The 19,131-nt window shown below is 39.3% G+C and overlaps 1 protein-coding gene and 1 pseudogene across 1 annotated transcript; one reads left to right on the top strand and one right to left on the bottom strand.

Moving 5' to 3' along the window:
• Positions 1-1,968: 1,968 nt before the first annotated feature.
• Positions 1,969-7,506, bottom strand: LOC126603078 (uncharacterized). The gene has a single exon (XM_050269833.1). The coding sequence runs from the start codon at positions 7,504-7,506 to the stop codon at positions 1,981-1,983; it is 5,526 nt and encodes a 1,841-aa protein (XP_050125790.1). The 3' UTR covers positions 1,969-1,980.
• Positions 6,818-6,924, top strand: LOC126606089 (small nucleolar RNA R71; annotated as a pseudogene).
• Positions 7,507-19,131: the final 11,625 nt, after the last annotated feature.

Below are 19,131 nucleotides of genomic sequence, written 5' to 3'. Positions count from 1 at the left end.
AAGTTATTACATGAATTGATTAATGAATCGAGTAGTATAAAGCAAGTTCTAGAGATACATGTACAATGAGATCATACGCACAAGAAGGAATGAGATTGATGCATAATGGTTCAATCATGTATAGGCTCAAAAACTCACAAGGTTTACATAATCTCACATGATTCACATATGAAACGCTAAATCATGCTCAAGTTTCACATTGACAAGACTAGACACATTTATTTTTCAAGTTGATTTTTGGAAATCACAGCTAACACAAAGACAACGAAAAGAACTTAGACTTCTTGAAAGTAAGAAGGAAATTAAATCAAATCTCATCATTGAATTGAGAAGTAGCTACAAACAACAATAAAAATGCAAAAACTTTTTTTTTTTTTTTTTTTTTGTTTTTTGTTTTTTTTGTTTTTTGTTTTTGCTTTTAATTTAATAAATAAACTAACGAAATATATTTCCACCCCCAAACTTAATTATAGCATTGTCCCCAATGATAATGAAATGAATTTTTGAACAATAAGACATAAAAATGGAAGGAAAGAAATATAAAATGAAATAAAGACACATAAAGAAAAGGAAAGAACACACCAATTTGTGTAGGCGAGGAGAGCAAATGTGTGAGTCATTCTTCTCTGCTTGTTTCTTCTACACTTCACGTGCATTCTACTTTACCAGAAATCGTCGACAGATTGCCCGTAATTTCCGTAAAGTAGACTCTGCATGTGACAGATGTTGACACGTCTGGAAAAGCAGATTCCTCTCCGATTTTGGAGCTTGCCTCTTCGAAATCTGAGCTCCGTCGAGTGCAGAGGTTGCATGTGACGAGTACGGACAAATCTGGAACAAAGGATGGCCCGTGGTTTCTGAGCAAGCTCAGCTTTTGAGAAAGCGAACGCCGCTTTGATTTTTTTAGTTGGCCTCTTCGATATCTGGAATTGCCTCTTCGATATCTGAAATCCCATCGCGTGCTGATTTTTATAGAGGTTTGCAGGACGTTCAAAGCACACTTGAATTTCTGCCTGTAAAAACTCCCTCTTTGCATTTCTACGATCTCGACTTGTCCGACCTCTTCTTTCTTTAACACCTCTGAAAAATGTATGGCCCTTCCGACCGTCGTTTTGACTTGAATCTTGGTGAAGAGGCAGCTCCGCCTTCACCAGACAACATATGGCGGCCATCTTTCATATCCCCTACTGGCCCCCTTACTGTTGGGGATTCGGTGATGAAGAATGATATGGCAGCTGCAGTGGTGGCCCGGAACCTTGTCACTCCTAGAGATAACAGACTGCTTGCAAAACGGTCTGATGAATTGGCTGTTAAGGAGTCTCTAGCTCTCAGTGTGCAGTGTGCAGGTTCCGTGTCTAACATGGCCCAACGCCTCTTTGCCCGAACCCGTCAAGTTGAATCGTTGGCGGCTGAAGTGATGAGTCTCAAACAGGAGATTAGAGGGCTGAAGCATGAGAACAAACAGTTGCACAAGCTTGCACACAACTATGCCACAAACATGAAGAGGAAAATCGACCAGATGCAGGAATCTGATGGTCAGATTTTACTTGATCATCAGCGGTTTGTGGGTTTGTTCCAACAGCATTTGCCTTCGACTTCTGGGGCTTTACCGCGTAGTGAAGCTCCAAATGATCAACCTCTGATGCCTCCTTCTTCTGTGGCCCCGCCGACTACTGAAGCTCCTCCTAAGCAGCCTATGTGAAGGCTCCCTCTTTTATTTATCTGCTCAATGTTCCTTTCCCTTTTTTTTTTATGAATGAAAAAATATGTTGCAAGAAGTTGTGGTAGAGATTGCAAAATCATTACCTGCATAAAAGAACAAAAGTAGGACTTAAACACACAAATCAGAAAACAAGAGAAAAACAGAACAAGAACATTTAAAATTATTCAAAATAAAAATGAAAGATAGAAAGCTTGGGTTGCCTCCCAAGAAGCGCTTTAGTTACTGTCTAGAGCTAGACATTCTGTTGGCAGCTTGATTCAAATAACAGGTTCCTTCAAAGTGATGGAATCCTTAGCAAGATCATATGGAGACTCCTTGTATAACTTCAAGCGATGTCCATTAACTTTGAAGACAAAACCAGTTTGCATGTTTTGGATATCCACAGCCCCATGAAGATGAACCTGTACAACAATATATGGACCATTCCAACGTGATTTGAGCTTTCCTGGGAATAGTTTCAATCTTGAATTAAAAAGTAAAACCTTCTGGCCCGGTTGAAACTCTTTACGAAGGATGTGAGCATCATGAAATTTCTTGGTCTTATCCTTGTAAATCCTTGAATTCTCATAAGCATCATTCCTTATTTCTTCAAGTTCATTCAACTGCAACTTCCGCTTCTCTCCCGCTGCTTGGTAGTCAAAATTGAGGTGCTTAATAGCCCAATATGCCTTGTGCTCCAGTTCCATAGGCAGATGGCAAGCTTTCCCATACACCAAACGAAAAGGAGACATCCCAATCGGTGTCTTATAAGCTGTCCTATATGCCCACAAAGCATCAGTAATCTTTAAACTCCAATCCTTTCGAGATGAACTGACCGTTTTCTCAAGAATCCTCTTGAGCTCCCGATTAGATACTTCAACTTGTCCAGATGTCTGTGGATGGTATGGAGTGGCTATGCGATGGTGAATATGATACTTGGCACAAAGGGAAGCCATGGTGCGGTTTAAGAAGTGTGTACCTTCGTCACTGATGATAGCACGAGGTACTCCAAATCGGGGAAAAATAGTATTCTGCAAGAAACCGAACACCACTGAACTTTTGCATGTTGGAGAAGCTATTGCCTCCACCCACTTAGAGACATAATCAACCGCCACCAAGATGTAGAGATTGCCATGTGAAGACGGGAAAGGTCCCATGAAGTCTATACCCCAAACATCAAATAATTCAATCACCAAAATACCTTGTTGGGGCATCTCATTTCTCTGAGAAAGATTTCCAACTCGTTGACACTTATCACAAGCCTGGCAGCATAGGTATGCATCTTTGAATAAAGATGGCCAAAAGAAACCACTCTGTAAGATCTTGGCCGCTGTCCTTCTTGGTCCAAAATGACCACCACAGGCATAGTGGTGAGCAAACTTCAAAATGCTTTCTTGTTCTTCTAAGGGGACACACCGACGAATGATTTGATCTTGGCAATGCTTGAAAAGGTATGGCTCATCCCAAAAGTAGTGTTTTACAGTGGAGAGGAACTTCTTCCTTTGTTGGTAACTGAACTCTGATGGTATTTCTCCAGATGCCAAATAATTTGCGATGTCAGCATACCATGGTACTTGATGAGTAACCGCTAGAAGTTGCTCATCTGGAAAGCTCTCTTGCAGGGGCAATGAATCTGCCTCATCAGTGCTTGCATTTACTAATCTTGATAGATGATCCGCCACAACATTCTCACGTCCCTTTTTATCTAGGATCTCCAAATCAAACTCTTGCAAGAGAAGGACCCATCGAAGCAATCGTGGTTTGGCCTCTTTTTTAGACAATAAGTACTTGAGAGCAGAATGATCAGTATACACAATGACTTTAGCACCAACTAAGTAAGATCGAAACTTTTCAAGAGCAAATACCACTGCAAGTAATTCTTTTTCTGTAGTGGCATAATTCAGCTGAGCATCATTCAAAGTGCGGCTGGCATAATATATAACATGGGGGAGCTTGTCACATCGCTGACCAAGAACAGCACCCACAGCGTAATCGGAAGCATCACACATGAGCTCAAAAGGAAGGGTCCAATCTGGAGCTGTTATAATTGGGGCTGATGTGAGAAGATCCTTCAATTTGTTGAAAGCATCATGACAATCTGCATTAAAATCAAAACAAGCATCTTTAGCAAGTAAATTACAAAGAGGACGACTAATTTTGGAAAAATCCTTGATGAATCTTCGATAAAAACCAGCATGTCCCAAGAAAGATCTCACATTCTTCACAGAAGTTGGTGGTGGTAATTTGACGATCACCTCAATCTTTGCCTTGTCGACCTCTATTCCATTGCTTGAAATCAGATGTCCTAGCACAATGCCATGCTTAACCATAAAATGGCATTTCTCCCAATTTAACACAAGATTAGTCTCCCTGCATCTTTCTAAAACCAAAGACAAGTTATCCAAACATATATCAAAAGAATTACCAAAAACAGAAAAGTCATCCATAAAAACCTCAACAATATTTTCAACCATTCCAGAAAAAATACTCATCATGCATCGTTGGAAAGTGGCAGGGGCATTGCACAATCCAAATGGCATCCGTCTGTATGCAAATGTACCAAAAGGGCATGTAAATGTTGTCTTCTCTTGATCCTCAGGGGCAATTGGAATTTGGTTGTACCCTGAATAACCATCTAAGAAACAATAGAAAGAATGACCAGCTAGTCTCTCGAGCATCTGATCAATGAATGGCAGCGGAAAATGATCATTTCTAGTGCTGTTATTAGGCTTTCTATAGTCAACACACATTCGCCATCCGGTGGTCATCCTTGTGGGCACAAGCTCATTATTATCATTCTTCACCACAGTAATACCAGTTTTCTTTGGAACCACCTGAGTCGGGCTCACCCATTTGCTATCCGAGATTGGATAAATGATACCTGCATCGAGTAACTTCATCACCTCAACTCTTACAACTTCCTTCATGATCGGATTTAGACGTCTTTGAGCTTCAACAATTGGTTTAGTCCCAGCCTCCATAAAAATCCTGTGCATGCACAAAGCTGGACTAATGCCTTTTATGTCAGCAAGTGTCCACCCCAGAGCATCTTGATACTTGCGAAGAACTCTTAGTAATTTGTCTTCCTCCGTGTCATTAAGATCAGCAGCAATAATAACTGGCAAGGTCTCATTCACCCCGAGATGAGCATACTTGAGGTGGCTCGGCAGTAGCTTGAGCTCTAACTTCGGAGCTTGCTCACTTGAAGGAAGAATGAGCTGCTTAGGTATTCCAAGGCTTTCATAAACATGTCGCCACCTTGGATTATGAATTGGTGCACTATCCAATGCAGCAATGATGTCCACCACATTTTCTTCCATAGATAAAGTAGCATCATGGTTGGTGAGGCAAGTTAACAGCTCATCATTAGATGATCGTGAGGCAAAGTTTGCATGCACAATCCCATCCAAAACATCAACACGAAAACACTCTTCAGGTTCGAAAGGACGCTTGACAGCTTCAAAGAGTTTGAATACAACTGACTCTCCTTGCACTCTTAAGGTTAAAGTACCTGCTTCCACATCAATAAGTGTCCGGGCGGTGGCCATGAACGGTCGGCCTAAAATGAGAGGCACTTCCTTGTCTTCCTCCATGTCAAGTACAATGAAATCAGCTGGGAGGTAGAATTTATCCACTTTAATAATCACATCTTCCAGAATACCCAAAGGATAGGTCACGGACCTATCTGCCAATTGAAGACTCACAGATGTGGGCTTGAGTTCTCCTTCACCTAATTTTTGAAAAACAGAATAAGGCATAAGGTTAACACTTGCTCCTAAATCAATCAATACTTTATGAAAATCAAGACTACCAATAGTACAAGAGATAGTGAAACTCCCCGGATCTTTCTTCTTGGGTGGTAGCTTATGTAAGAGGACAGCACTGCATTGCTCAGATAAAATCACCTTCTCGTATTCCAAGAACTTTTTCTTTTTAGAACATAGCTCCTTCAGAAATTTGGCATATGATGGGATTTGTTTAATAGCATCTAATAGAGGCAAATTAATTTGAACCTTAGCCAACGTCTTCATGAATTCAATGCATTGTTGATCCTTGGAACGTTGTTGCTGCCTTTGTGGAAATGGCAAAGGTGGCTTGTATGGTGGCTTGTCAGAAGGTGCAAATAAACTACCAAGGCCTTTTTCCTTGTTTGCATTAAAGTTGGGTCGAGATTGCACATTGTCACTTGCACTAGGATCTGGAATACCTGCTTCAGAAATAGCCTCTGACCGAGACTTTGCAGCTAATGGTGCACTTTCAGTAAGCTCTTCTTCTTCCACTTCGGCTTCATGGTGCACCACTTCTCTGTTGTCATAGCTCTTGCCACTTTTCAATGTCCGTATTACCTTGCAATGCTCCATCCCTCTTGGATTTTGCTCAGATTGGCTCGGGAACTTTCCTTTCTCTCTTTCATTGAACATGGTAGCAAGCTGTCCAACTTGAGTCTCCAAATTCCCCACTGATGCCGTGAGATTCTGAATGCTAGTTTGTGTGGATTGGACAAAATTGTTGGTGGTATTAGAGAGAGCAGACATATGTTGAGCTAGCTGTGACATTTGGTCTTCAAGAGATGGTTTCTTAGTCTCACTAGTTGATTGGTAAGACTGTTGGTATTGACGTGGCTGTTGGTTGCCACCCCAACTGAGATTGGGATGGTTCTTCCACCCAGGATTATATGTATTAGAATAAGGGTCACTTCTGGGTCTAATGAAATTATTCACCATATTCACATGCTCTTGCACAAGCTCAGGGTAGCTATCCTTGTTGGGGCATTGAGTGATGTCATGAGTTGTTGCACTACAAATGATGCACGGTTCTTGGGCATTGGGCATGGAAGAGACCTGCATTAAGGCAGCAAACTTGGCATTAAAATTATTTTCCATTTTAGCAATTTGAGCAGAAACATTAGGATAACTCTGAGAAATCTCAAAAACTCCCCTCTTTTGTGTTTGTTCTTCTGTCCATTGTTGGGATTCAGAAGCCATCATATCAAATAACTCAAATGCTTCCCTTGCTGATTTTGACATTAATGACCCTCCAGCAGATGCATTCACGTGACTCTTGGTGGTGGCATTGAGACCATCATAAAATATGTTCATTTGAAGGTTAGAATCAAACCCAGCATGAGGACATTTTGTGTACATCTCATTATACCGTTCCCAAGCTTCATGGAAAGACTCATTCGGCTTTTGAGCGAAAGCCAATATCTCTTTCTTGAGTGCAAGAGTCTTGGATGAAGGAAAAAATTTATTGAGAAATCTTTCTTGCAATTCTGTCCATGTTGTAATGCTATTGGCAGGCAGAGAATGCAGCCACGCCTTGGCTTTGTCCTTCAAAGAGAATGGGAACAAACGTAACTTGATAGCTTCAGAAGAGAAACCTCTGATTATGGTGTTGTCACATGCCTCAATAAAATCAACCAAATGCATGTTGGGATCACTGTTTGGCAACCCATGAAAGGATGGCAATATGTTGAGGATGTGAGGTTTGATTTCAAAGGATGCCCCATCTTCCACATTTGGATATATAATGCACCTCGGCACTGCATTGATTCTCGCCGCCAATGAATTCCTTAAAGGTTGACCTGCTGCAGGTAAGGCTAGGGCCATGTGTGCAACTGGTGTCAAAGGTTGGAAAATAGATGTGCTGCTCTCAGGATCACGGAACAAATCCTTAAGAAAAGTATCACCAAGGTTGGAATCTTGTGCTAAATATTTTTCTCTAGCTAACTTCCTTGCAATTCTCTCTGGTTCAGGGTCGTAAGGAATAAGCACTTGATTCTTGGACCTTGTTCCAATCACCATATACTACACCTGAACAAACAACAGAAATATTAAGCCACAATAAAATAAAAGTAAAATAAATAAAACTTAACAGAAATTAACTAAACAACAAAAAAGAAAAAGAAAGTAAGTAAACCTAGATGAATTAAAAACACAATTTATGCAAATTGGCAACCACTAGTTAATTAAACGAAGACAAAAAATCTCACACCACACATCCACTACACTTAATCAAAGATTAAAACTCAACTAAATTAATTGCTGTTTTTTTTTTTTTTAAATAATAATTTTTTTTTTTTAATAATATGTGATTTAAAACAGAAATTTGTGAAAGGGATACATAAACAGATTTCTAACACAAATATACAACATTATTACGGTACCAAAGTTAAATTCACCATTAATGGGCTTAATAAAAAAGGATTCTTTAAATTTTTTTTTTTTTTTTAATGATTAATAAAAATAAGACATAAACATAAACATAAGAAAAATAAACACAAAAGCTCGGGAACTGTTGGCACAGTCCCCGGCAACGGCGCCAATTTCTTGATAACGATTTTACCACTTGTAAAACAAGGGGTTAAACCATAGAAAATTCTTGCAAGAGAACAAGTGTTTGTAGTATAGAATGGCTCAAGCAAGGTCGATCTCCTCAGGGACTGATATAAACAATTTACGAGTTTTTGTGTATTTAACTTATTTAACTCTAAGAATTACACTAATTTGACGAAACTAAATATTACTGGATGTGACTTAAACAAATATCTAAAATGGGAATTGATTTATAAGAATAATGATTCAACTTAAACAAAACAAGTAAATAAGGAAATTCAAGATAAAATAAATGACTGCAGAAAAATAGATTGACAATATGCTAGAGTTCAACCTTTACCAACAACACTCCTACGTAGCTATTCCAATTGCTTAAATAATTGAAAACACACATGCTTTGAAGGTTAGATTTTCCTTGTGTATATTTTACTTGTGACATTCAAGCTAAAACGCATACCACTACATGCAACTTATCCATGACATTTGGATTAAATATAAACATGAGTGATTCATTAATCTTGGTGAAAATCCTTTTGTTAAACCATATAATCCCTAAGAGCATGATATTTACCTTAGGAGAGTATAATTCTCAATCACGAGAAGCACAACCAATTTTAACGTGACATTCGTTCAAAATTGCATCCGATAACTTTTCTAAGCATCCTAATGGTGTTCAAGCATCAAGGTACGTGGATAGTTTAATTCAGTGATTGAAAATATCAAAGCAAGCATGTAACAACACTTAAGCAATTGAAAAATAAATCTACGTATTCATGTTGCGGCTCATGGCCTCACTCTAGCATAATAAATTAGTTACACATAATTATGTTCATACATAAGAAATTATCCATAAAACAAAATAACAAAGAAACGAAAACACCCGTTTTTTCCAGAAGAGCTCTCCGTTGCTCCTGACTTCCTTTCCTCTGCCTGCTGCCTTGCCTTCTGTTCTGCTGCTCGCCAGTCCGAGTCCTCCTTCCCCTGCTCCTGTTTTTCTGCACCTCTGCCTCCACGCCTCTGCTTCTGCGCCCTCGTATTTCTCTGCTCCTCGTTGCTTCTGTCCGTCTCTCTCTATTTCTGCTCCCCCGTGCGCCCTCTCACTTCCTTTCTTTTATTTTTTAATTCTTTTTCCTTTTCTTTTCTGCTGTGCTCTCTCCTTTCCCGCTGTCTGCCCACTCTCTCCTTCATTATTCTATCTGTCCTTGTGCCATCCTCTCTGTCCACCAGCGTCCTTCCCCTTTCTTCCTTTTAATTCTTTCTTTTCCGCCAGCCCATGTACCTTTTTCTTCTTTTATTCCTTCCGCACTGCCTCAGTGCTCTCTCCCTTCTGCCTATTTTATTTATTTTCTTTTCTTTCCGCCAGTCTCCCACTCCTCTCTGTCAGTGTTTCCACTTTTCTTCCTTTTAATTGAAATTGATCATAAAACATATTTAACTGCACAATAACATAAGGTAAGGTAAAATACCACAATTTTAACACAAAAACATCACAAAGACTTTAGAAATGAATGGTATAAATGCATGAAATATATGAGTGATCAGATAGCTCTTTGTTCAACCTTTCATCTTGATTTTAGGGTTTCAATTAGGAAAACCTAACCACATGTAAAGCATAAAAGTTGGAGTGATAAGTTAAATCTAACTCTCAATTAAGCTCATTTTGCACATTGCTAATTACGAATGCTAAATATGGATGAACAGCTATTATCCACAAAAGAAAAATGCATGGATGGTCTATTCTAAAATAATTTAGTCACACCCTTAAAACGAGACAAATGAAAACATAATCCAAGCTTCCAAATACACATCAATACAAATATGTGTGTGTGTGTGTATTTTTTTTTTTTTTTTGGAGAACAAATACCAAGAAATGGAGTACTTGAGTAGACCTCGTGTTTCTCGTGTTCGTGTCGTTTTCATGTCATACCCAATAGCTTAACGGGTCGTGTCGTGTAATACCCGTTAAAGTAAACGGGGTAATATGACCCGACCCGAAATCAACCCATTAATATTATCAGGCAATATGACCCGACCCATTACCCCGTTAAGAAAAATACATTTTAAATCAATAAAACTAAAAATGAAAAACATAATTTGAACCAAAAAAATGTAAAACATAATACTAAATTAGTATATACATACTAAATTTCGGAGTTAACCCCTTCATGAAAGTTGTAAAGCTTTTCATTACGAGTGATTACATTTTTCACACTTCTACAATAATTATTATTAATTTTGCACTCAAATAAAAAACACTGTTCATGAGATTTGGACGGTTTTAAAAATCTAAACTACCATGCAACCATCGTCTAAACGTTGAGGATGGATGCAATTATGAACATTTATTATGCTTTCACATCTTTCAGACTTATACATTAATGATTATGAATTTTGTTTATTTTGAACTCCCTTTAAAATACGATTCATGAGAGTTTGTATGGTTTTAAGAATTCAAACAATCATATACCCATCCTCAAAGCGCAGAGGATGCGACTACGAGCGTTTGCCTATTTTTTTCATATTTTTTGCACATGTAAATTAATTATTATAATTTTTTAATGTGTTTGGTATTTTTAAATTACTTGATATTTTTATTTTTAATGTGTTTTATGATTTTTATCTCAATCTTTGCCTATAATATTGACACACCCCGACCGAGGTCGAAACATATTGGTCATCACGTGAGAATGACGTAGCCAGGTGCACAGTGCGGAAGCAATAATGATAAGAAATATATGAATAATTAAAAACCGAACTACTAGAGTGCACTACTAAACAGGAAGTGTTAGGAGTAAGATACAAAAGTAAATACTCCTAATCAGAGCATAGAAAGTTTAGGTGCAGTCCAGTAGGACAAGTACTAATTATACAGTACCAGGAATGTCCTACTATTATTTTGATAGGTCAAAACCGTTGAAGTCCTCGCATCCAGCAACTGCGAACTTACCTAAAACCTGGAGGGGCGCAAAACAGAAAACGTGAGTGGGCAAAAACAAATGTTTTACAAAACCATTTCATTTATCAACATATCTAACCCCTCGTTGTAAAACATGTATAATTTTTCACAAAATCATGATATAAGCATATACATAAATATATATGTAAATATATCAATTCAAATCATACTTTACATACTCATATTCATATGTATGTCATGCCAAGATATAACAGAGTAAGCAATTCAGGTAAGAATAATTTCATAGAAATATAACATGCTAGCTGGAACTCCTGTGGTAGTCTGTACGACTGAATTCATAGCTCAAAAGTCAATCTAGCCGGAATCACTACAATGACCTATATGGCAATATACTGCACAAGAGTCGGAACCAAATGAAAAGGTATGTACGACAATAATGGGTGTAATATAATCATGATCAATACTACTCTCACATAATAGTTGGGTGATGAATCACTAGTCACCTACGAGTCGGAACCATAACAAAGGTCTGTACGACAAGATTGTGCACCTAAATTGGATCCAATATGAGCATATGGTGTGAGAGGTGACATAATAAACAGGCATGTGCCATATCTCTGGCTAAATCACAATCATCCTAAGTGTAGTTTTATGAGCTCAATGTTATTCAATCACATATCACATCATCGATAATTCACATAACCAAACATAACTCACCTGAGCTTACCTGAGCATCCACAACACTACAATTATATATAATGCATCATATACCAATTCATATACAACAACAACAACAACAACAACAAAGCCTTTTCCCACTAAGTGGGGTCGGCTATATGAATCCTAGAACGCCATTGCGCTCATTTGTGTCATGTCCTCCGTTAAATCCAAGTACTCAAGTCTTTTCTTAGGGTCTCTTCCAAAGTTTTCCTAGGTCTTCCTCTACTCCTTCGGCCCCGAACCTCTGTCCCGTAGTCACATTTTCGAACCGGAGCGTCAGTAGGCCTTCTTTGCACATGTCCAAACCACCGGAACCGATTTTCTCTCATATTTCCTTCAATTTTGGCTACTCCTACTTTACCTCGGATATCCTAATTCCCAATCTTATCCTTTCTCGTGTGCCCATACATCCCACGAAGCATCCTCATCTCCGCTACACCCATTTTGTGTACGTTGATGCTTCACCGCCCAACATTCTGTGCCATACAACATCGCTGGCCTTATTGCCGTCCTATAAAATTTTCCCTTGAGCTTTAGTGGCCTACGACGGTCACACAACACGCCGGATGCACTCTTACACTTCATCCATCCAGCTTGTATTCTATGGTTGAGATCTCCATCTAATTCTCCGTTCTCTTGCAAGATAGATCCTAGGTAGCGAAAACGATCACTTTTTGTGATCTTCGCTAGATTGCTCCGGTCATTAGTGTGGATATAAATGGATAGAGATAGGAAAGCAAACACAAGATGTACGTGGTTCACCCAGATTGGCTACGTCCACGGAATAGATGAGTTCTCATTAATTGTGAAGGGTTTACACAAGTACATAGGTTCAAGCTCTCCTTTAGTGAGTACAAGTGAATGATTTAGTACAAATGACATTAGGAAATATTGTGGGAGAATGATCTCGTAGCCACGAAACTTCTAAGTACCGGAGTGTGGTATCGTCTTGACTTGCCTTATCTGTCTCATAGGTAGATGTGGCATCTTCTCTGGAAGTACTCTTCCTCCATCCAGGGGTGGTATCTGTAACTGGTGGAGATGCACAAGGTAATGTATCAATTTCACTTGAAGCTTACTTGTAGTTTCATGCTTGGTCAAGCGAGATACAAACCATGTAGTAGGAGTCCCCCAAGTCGCCGAGCTGGGGGATCTGCTGAAAGAGGTGACAGACAAGGTAAGCAATCAGAGCTCCGGCTGATTGTTCACATTCTCCCTATTTTGCAGGCAGCATGAAGGATAAAGAGAAGAAAAATGAGGAGAGATGATATGGGATACTTTTGCTTTTGAAGAAGTAACTTTCCACAGGCTTATTCTTGAACTGGGCTGGAGGGTTTTCTGGTTTCCTCCAGAGTATAAGGCCGACTGAAGAATTTGAGGGTCAAAACAAGTCCATCAAATCTAGAGTACGTTCGACCCTGCTGATATGGGATACTTTTGCTTTTGATAGAGTAGTGGATGTATCGGCACGTGTGCTGTTACACTTGTCTCCACATGCTTCCTTGTATCCTTCTCACTTGCCCTATCTGTTCCTCAGGCAGATGCGGTATCTTCCCTGGAAGCATAAGATGTTGAAGATGAGTACTCGAGAGCAATGCCAGGTAAGTAATCAGGTAAGGGGTTCCAGGCAGTCAGTTCCTGGCTGGAAGCTTGATTCCAAGTGTTGACTGATTGCTCTTTTTCTCCTTGTCTTGCAAGTAAGAACAAGGCCAAAGGAAAAGACAGGGAAAAAGCATGATATGGGATACTCTTGCTTTTAACCCTGATGATATGAGATATTCTTGCTCTAGTATAGCTTGTTTACAGAGGTATTATCGGGTGGAAAGAAAGCTGAATATTTTGAAAGGCTTTGTTGGGAGTGCCCTCTCAGATAAGAGAAAGGGTTGAGCATTTTTGCAGGTCTGCCTGTCCGTTAGGGATGGAAGTCGACATATATAGGAGTCTCCCTAACATCAAGTAATAATGCTATTCCTTTACCCTGCTTGGTTATAGCACGGTAGTGGGAGCTGCCAACTTCACATGTTTTAACTCTGTCAGAGCACTTTGAAAAAGTGGTTTGTGGTATCTGGAAAGCTGATGTTGCGTGTGAAGATTACAGACCTGTCGGGGGTCTGGCTCTCGAGATTCGGAGAACGATGCCTCTTCGATTTTTGAGAAAGCAATCCTGCTGGGGGTCTGGCTCTCGAGATTCGGAGAGCGGTGTCTCTTCGATTTTTGAGAAAGTAATCATGTTGGGAGTCTGGCTCTCGAGATTCGGAGGGCCGTGCCTCTTCGATTTTGGAGCAAGCAATCTTGTTGGGAGTGTTTTCTCGAATGTGAGTAAAGGTTGGGCATGTTTGCTAGTCTACCTTGCCACGAAGCACAGAGGTTGACACACAGGGACTTTCCAATTATCCAGCAGTGGTACTGTTCCTTTACCCTCTCTTCGATTTTGAGAAAGTAATCATGTTGGGAGTCTGGCTCTCGAGATTCGGAGGGCCGTGCCTCTTCGATTTTGGAGCAAGCAATCTTGTTGGGAGTGTTTTCTTGAATGTGAGTAAAGGTTGGGCATGTTTGCTAGTCTACCTTGCCACGAAGCACAAAGGTTGACACACAGGGACTTTCCAATTATCCAGCAGTGGTACTGTTCCTTTACCCTCTCTTCAATTTTTGAGAAAGTAATCATGTTGGGAGTCTGGCTCTCGAGATTCGGAGGGCGGTGCCTCTTCGATTTTGGAGCAAGCAATCTTGTTAGGAGTGTTTTCTCGAATGTGAGTAAAGGTTGGGCATGTTTGCTAGTCTACCTTGCCACGAAGCACAGAGGTTGACACACCGGGACTTTCCAATTATCCAGCAGTAGTACTGTTCCTTTACCCTTGTGGGTAATAATATGGTAGCTAGACCTTCAAAATTTATGTGTCTAAACTTTGTTAGTGTTGTTTCTTTGCAATTCTTTTACCCTTCTTGGTCAGAGCGATGTAGTGGGAGCTGCAAGCTTCACGTGTCTCAACTTTGTCAGAGAACTTTGGCAAAGTTATCTGTGGTACCCATGAGCTACTGTTGCGTGTGGGAAGTGGGTGATTGAACAGTACGATTCATGTGCTTTCTACTTCGCCAGAAATCTTCGACAGAATGCCCATAATTTCCGCAAAGCTGAGTGTGCGTGTGACAGGTGCTGACAAGGCTGGAAAAGTAGGTGCCTCTTCGATTTCTGAAATCGGCCCTCGTGGTCTTTGAGCAGCCCAGCTTTTGAGAAAGCAAGCCTCTTCGATTTCTGAGATCGGCCTTTGTGGTCTTTGAGCAGCCTTGCTTTTGAGAAAGCAAACACCTCTTCGATTTCTGAGATCGACCCTCGTGGTCTCTGAGCAGCCCAGCTTTTGAGAAAGCAAACGCCTCTTCGATTTCTGAGCAGGCGCTTCTTCGATTTCTGAAGCTTCGTCGAGTGCAGATTTTTATAGGGGCTGACATTAAGTTCCAAAGCACACTTGAATATCCACCAGTAGAAGCTCCATTCTTGCACTTCTAAGATCTTGATTTGTCCGACCTCTTCTCTCTTCAACACCTTTGAAAATGTCTGGCCCCTCCGACCGTCGTTTTGACTTGAACCTTGTTGAAGAGGCAGCCCCGCCTTCTCCAGACAACATATGGCGCCCATCCTTCGTCTCCCCTACTGGTCCTCTTACCGTTGGGGATTCCGTGATGAAGAATGATATGACCGCTGCGGTAGTGGCCAGGAACCTTCTCACTCCCAAAGATAACAGATTACTTTCCAAACGGTCTGATGAGTTGTCTGTTAAGGATTCTCTGGCTCTCAGTGTTCAGTGTGCAGGTTCTGTGTCTAATATGGCCCAACGCCTATTTGCTCGAACCCGCCAAGTTGAATCATTGGCGGCTGAAGTGATGAGTCTCAAACAGGAGATTAGAGGGCTCAAGCATGAGAATAAACAGTTGCACCGGCTCGCACATGACTATGCTACAAACATGAAGAGGAAGCTTGACCAGATGAAGGAATCTGATGGTCAGGTTTTACTTGATCATCAGAGATTTGTGGGTTTGTTCCAAAGGCATTTATTGCCTTCGTCTTCTGGGGCTGTACCGCGTAATGAAGCTCCAAATGATCAATCTCTGATGCCTCCTCCTTCTAGGGTTTTGTCCAGTACTGAGGCTCCGAATGATCCCCCTCCGGTGCCTTCTCTTTCTGGGGCTCTACCGACTGCTGAAACTTCTCCTAAGCAACCTTTGTGAAGGCTCCCTCTTGTTTGTTTATTTTGACTCAAGTATATGTACATATTTGTAACTTATCGGGGATATTAATAAATAAGCTTTCCTTCATTTCAACGTATTGTGTTAAATACACCAAAGCCTTCTTTGCTAAGTTCTTTGAATTTTATTTTGTTGAAGCTTGTATGTTGAAGCTTTGTGAGTGGAGCATATAGGTTGAGGTAGTGTTCCCTTAATTTCGATAAAACATATACCAATTCATATACGACATATAAATTCATATGCATGGCATTTAAGGCATACTTACATTTAAACACATTTCTGGGAAAATATCAAGTATATAGATATATACTAAAACCAAAAGCCCACTCACTGGTATGTCGAAGGTCGTAGCCCCCGAGTCACCCTTGAATGCGCTCGTCCTCGGGATAAGTCTCACTTATATGCAAATTAACTATAAAAACGTTATTTTAAAGCACATAGACAAAACTAGCTAATAACTTCTCATACATAGCTCAAATTGGGTATATGAATATACCACAATGACCTACACAACCTTATGATCATCCCCAAATTTTTAGAATAATTTTTGGACCACTCACACGCCGCCATGCGCCGGCAAGGGCACGGCCCTACGCGCCTCCAAGCACGGCCACGTGATACTGACGGCGTTAGTCAACGCCGTCAGGAATATTCCGTTAAAACCCAACGGTAGCAATTAAAGATGACTGACGGCGCTAGCATATTCCGTCAACCTTGACGGAATATACTCCTTTCTTCTCCGGTGAGTCGCCGGTCGCCGGCGACTTCGCCTGTTTCTGGGTAAAACTTTAAAATGCTTAGTCTCCTTCGTTTCTTCACCATTTTCCACAAAATTGGTACCAAAATGAAGCTAATAACATGTAGAATCATGTTATATAACTTTTAAGGCTTAAGATTTACTAGGTTTTCCCCGAGAAAGCTCGATAGTTCGGCTTACCTAGATACATGTCGATCTCAGCCCTCCGACGTCCATTTCCTTCCAACGAAATACCCCGAGACTCGTGAGGGCCTCCTTAAGCTTCATATAAGCTTCAAATTCCCTGAAACACAAGATTCACATATGCATGAACATTGACAAAATCAGAGCTAGGGTTTCCACGTGAAATCGAAGGTTTCCTTACCTAAAAATGGTACCAATCGATTTGTCTAAGCTTCACGAACACAATGGTGTGCTTAAGTACCTCAATCTGTCACGTTTCAAAGAGATTTGGGTGTCGTCCGTACAAGAGAGAAGAGAGAGAAAGAGTCTAAGAGATGAGAGAGCACGGGAGAGAAGAGAGAGGGTGAGTGTTGTGTGTGTGAGCTCCACGTGGTCACCAACCAACCAAGAAAATAACCTCTAAGTCTCATAATATGTCACACATACACTACAATCTCAACGTCTAAGGATAAAACCGTCCTTTCACGTCCTCGAGAATAAAATAATACACATCTTCAGGACGGGCTGTGACAAATATACTATAAAATAAATAAATAAATAAATTTTAAAATTTAAAATTTATATAGAATAATAATTAATAAACAATATATACATATTCATTATATCTATTGTATTTTATGGTAAGTTTTTTTTTAGTAGTTTAAAAAATTAAAATCATCAAAATAACTTTTTCCTTATCGTGTCAAAACATATTACCTGTGTATCACTCTCGTGTAAACATGTTAAGGACCCGTTATTAATGGGTTATTATCGTATGACCCAATAATGACCCGATTAGTTATCGTGTTGACCCGAAACCCGTTATTCTTGTGTCGTATAACGAGTCGTGTAAGAAATTACCAAGTCTATACTTGAGTATATCATTTTGGCAATTACGTGACGGGCAAGGAAACAACTGCATTCTTGAAATCCAAGATTTGTTTTGGGGTTTTGGGTTGAGAAGTGATTTTTGCACGTCATTTTTTTTTTCATGTACACTTTTATTCATGTTGATCTTTTAATTAAATAAACCAAAGAATTGTTGTAATTAATATGTGATTGTGCAAATTCTTAATAGATTTGGTTTAGGATTCCTATAAATCTGGTGATTCTATCTTGTTAGGTTTTGTATTATTTGGAAAAACGACGACGACGGCAAAAACCAAGAAAATAATAAGTTAATAACATTCAAGTGGCAAAAACTACGACGGCAAAGTAGGCCGATCTAAAATCTTGATTTAAGCTTGAGGAAAGACTTCCTCTTGTTTCATCCTTTGTAACAATCACATGTAATTAAAGATGTGTTCATGTGATTATGGTTGCACTTTACATATGTGTTAATTAGCTTGTTAACAAATTAAAATAACGATTTAAAGAATTCCTAATTTGTTGGACAAATTTGGTTGATAGTTCATCCCAATTAATTAAGTGTACAGAGATTAAAGTTCCACGGAAGCTTTCCTGATAAATTCCTTGCATGCTATGGTTTTTTTTTTTTTCAATGCATGGAGAAGGATTTCATTACTCATATACATTGTTGTTGTGACGATAATATAACGTGTAAAATTATTTTGAAACTAATATAGTATCAAAAATGTGAGACGATACAATAAAAGTGTCGCTCTTCGATACATGAGGAAGAGACATGCCACATGACAGTCCGTAATTAACTTTATGCCGTAAACGTAACAGATTTACCAAAAGGGGAAACTTAATATGAGTCTAATTTTATGAGCCATTATTAGTTATAATCCAATTTTGTTTAATTTTTAGGTTAGGTCCAGTGATTCATTGTCCACATAAGCTTATTTGTATTCTCTTGCCAAATTTACCCTTAAATTTACCAATTAAGTAATTACTGTATTTTTTTAAGTTTGTGATTAATGTTAATCTTATCCTTAATTATAGGATTAGAGATTTAAATCTCCATTTTTTTCTTCTCCTTCCCCAAATCGTTCATTTCTCTTTTCTTGTTTCTCCCTCACAATATCTTTCTCTTCCTGCGTTATTTTGCCCAGTAATCTTCTACCATAATATTCTTCTTATGCTCCTCATCAATATACATTGAATGGTTTAAAAAAAATATTGTATAAGTCAATCTTGTGTTTTAGGTTCTTCGTCTCATCTTTTTTTTTTTTTTTGGCTTCATTCTCCTTTATATATATATATATATATATATATATATATATATATATATATATATATATATATATATATATATATATTAACTTTGAAGTTCTATCGAATTAGCATTTTCTCTAGTGTTTCCTCCCTCAATATCATTTTTCTGCACGAT

Source organism: Malus sylvestris, chromosome 15 (assembly GCF_916048215.2).
Source record: "Malus sylvestris chromosome 15, drMalSylv7.2, whole genome shotgun sequence".
NCBI classification, from domain to species: domain Eukaryota; kingdom Viridiplantae; phylum Streptophyta; class Magnoliopsida; order Rosales; family Rosaceae; genus Malus; species Malus sylvestris.
The sequence above is the reverse complement of the archived record's forward strand: the minus strand, read 5'-3'. Positions and strand labels throughout refer to the sequence as shown.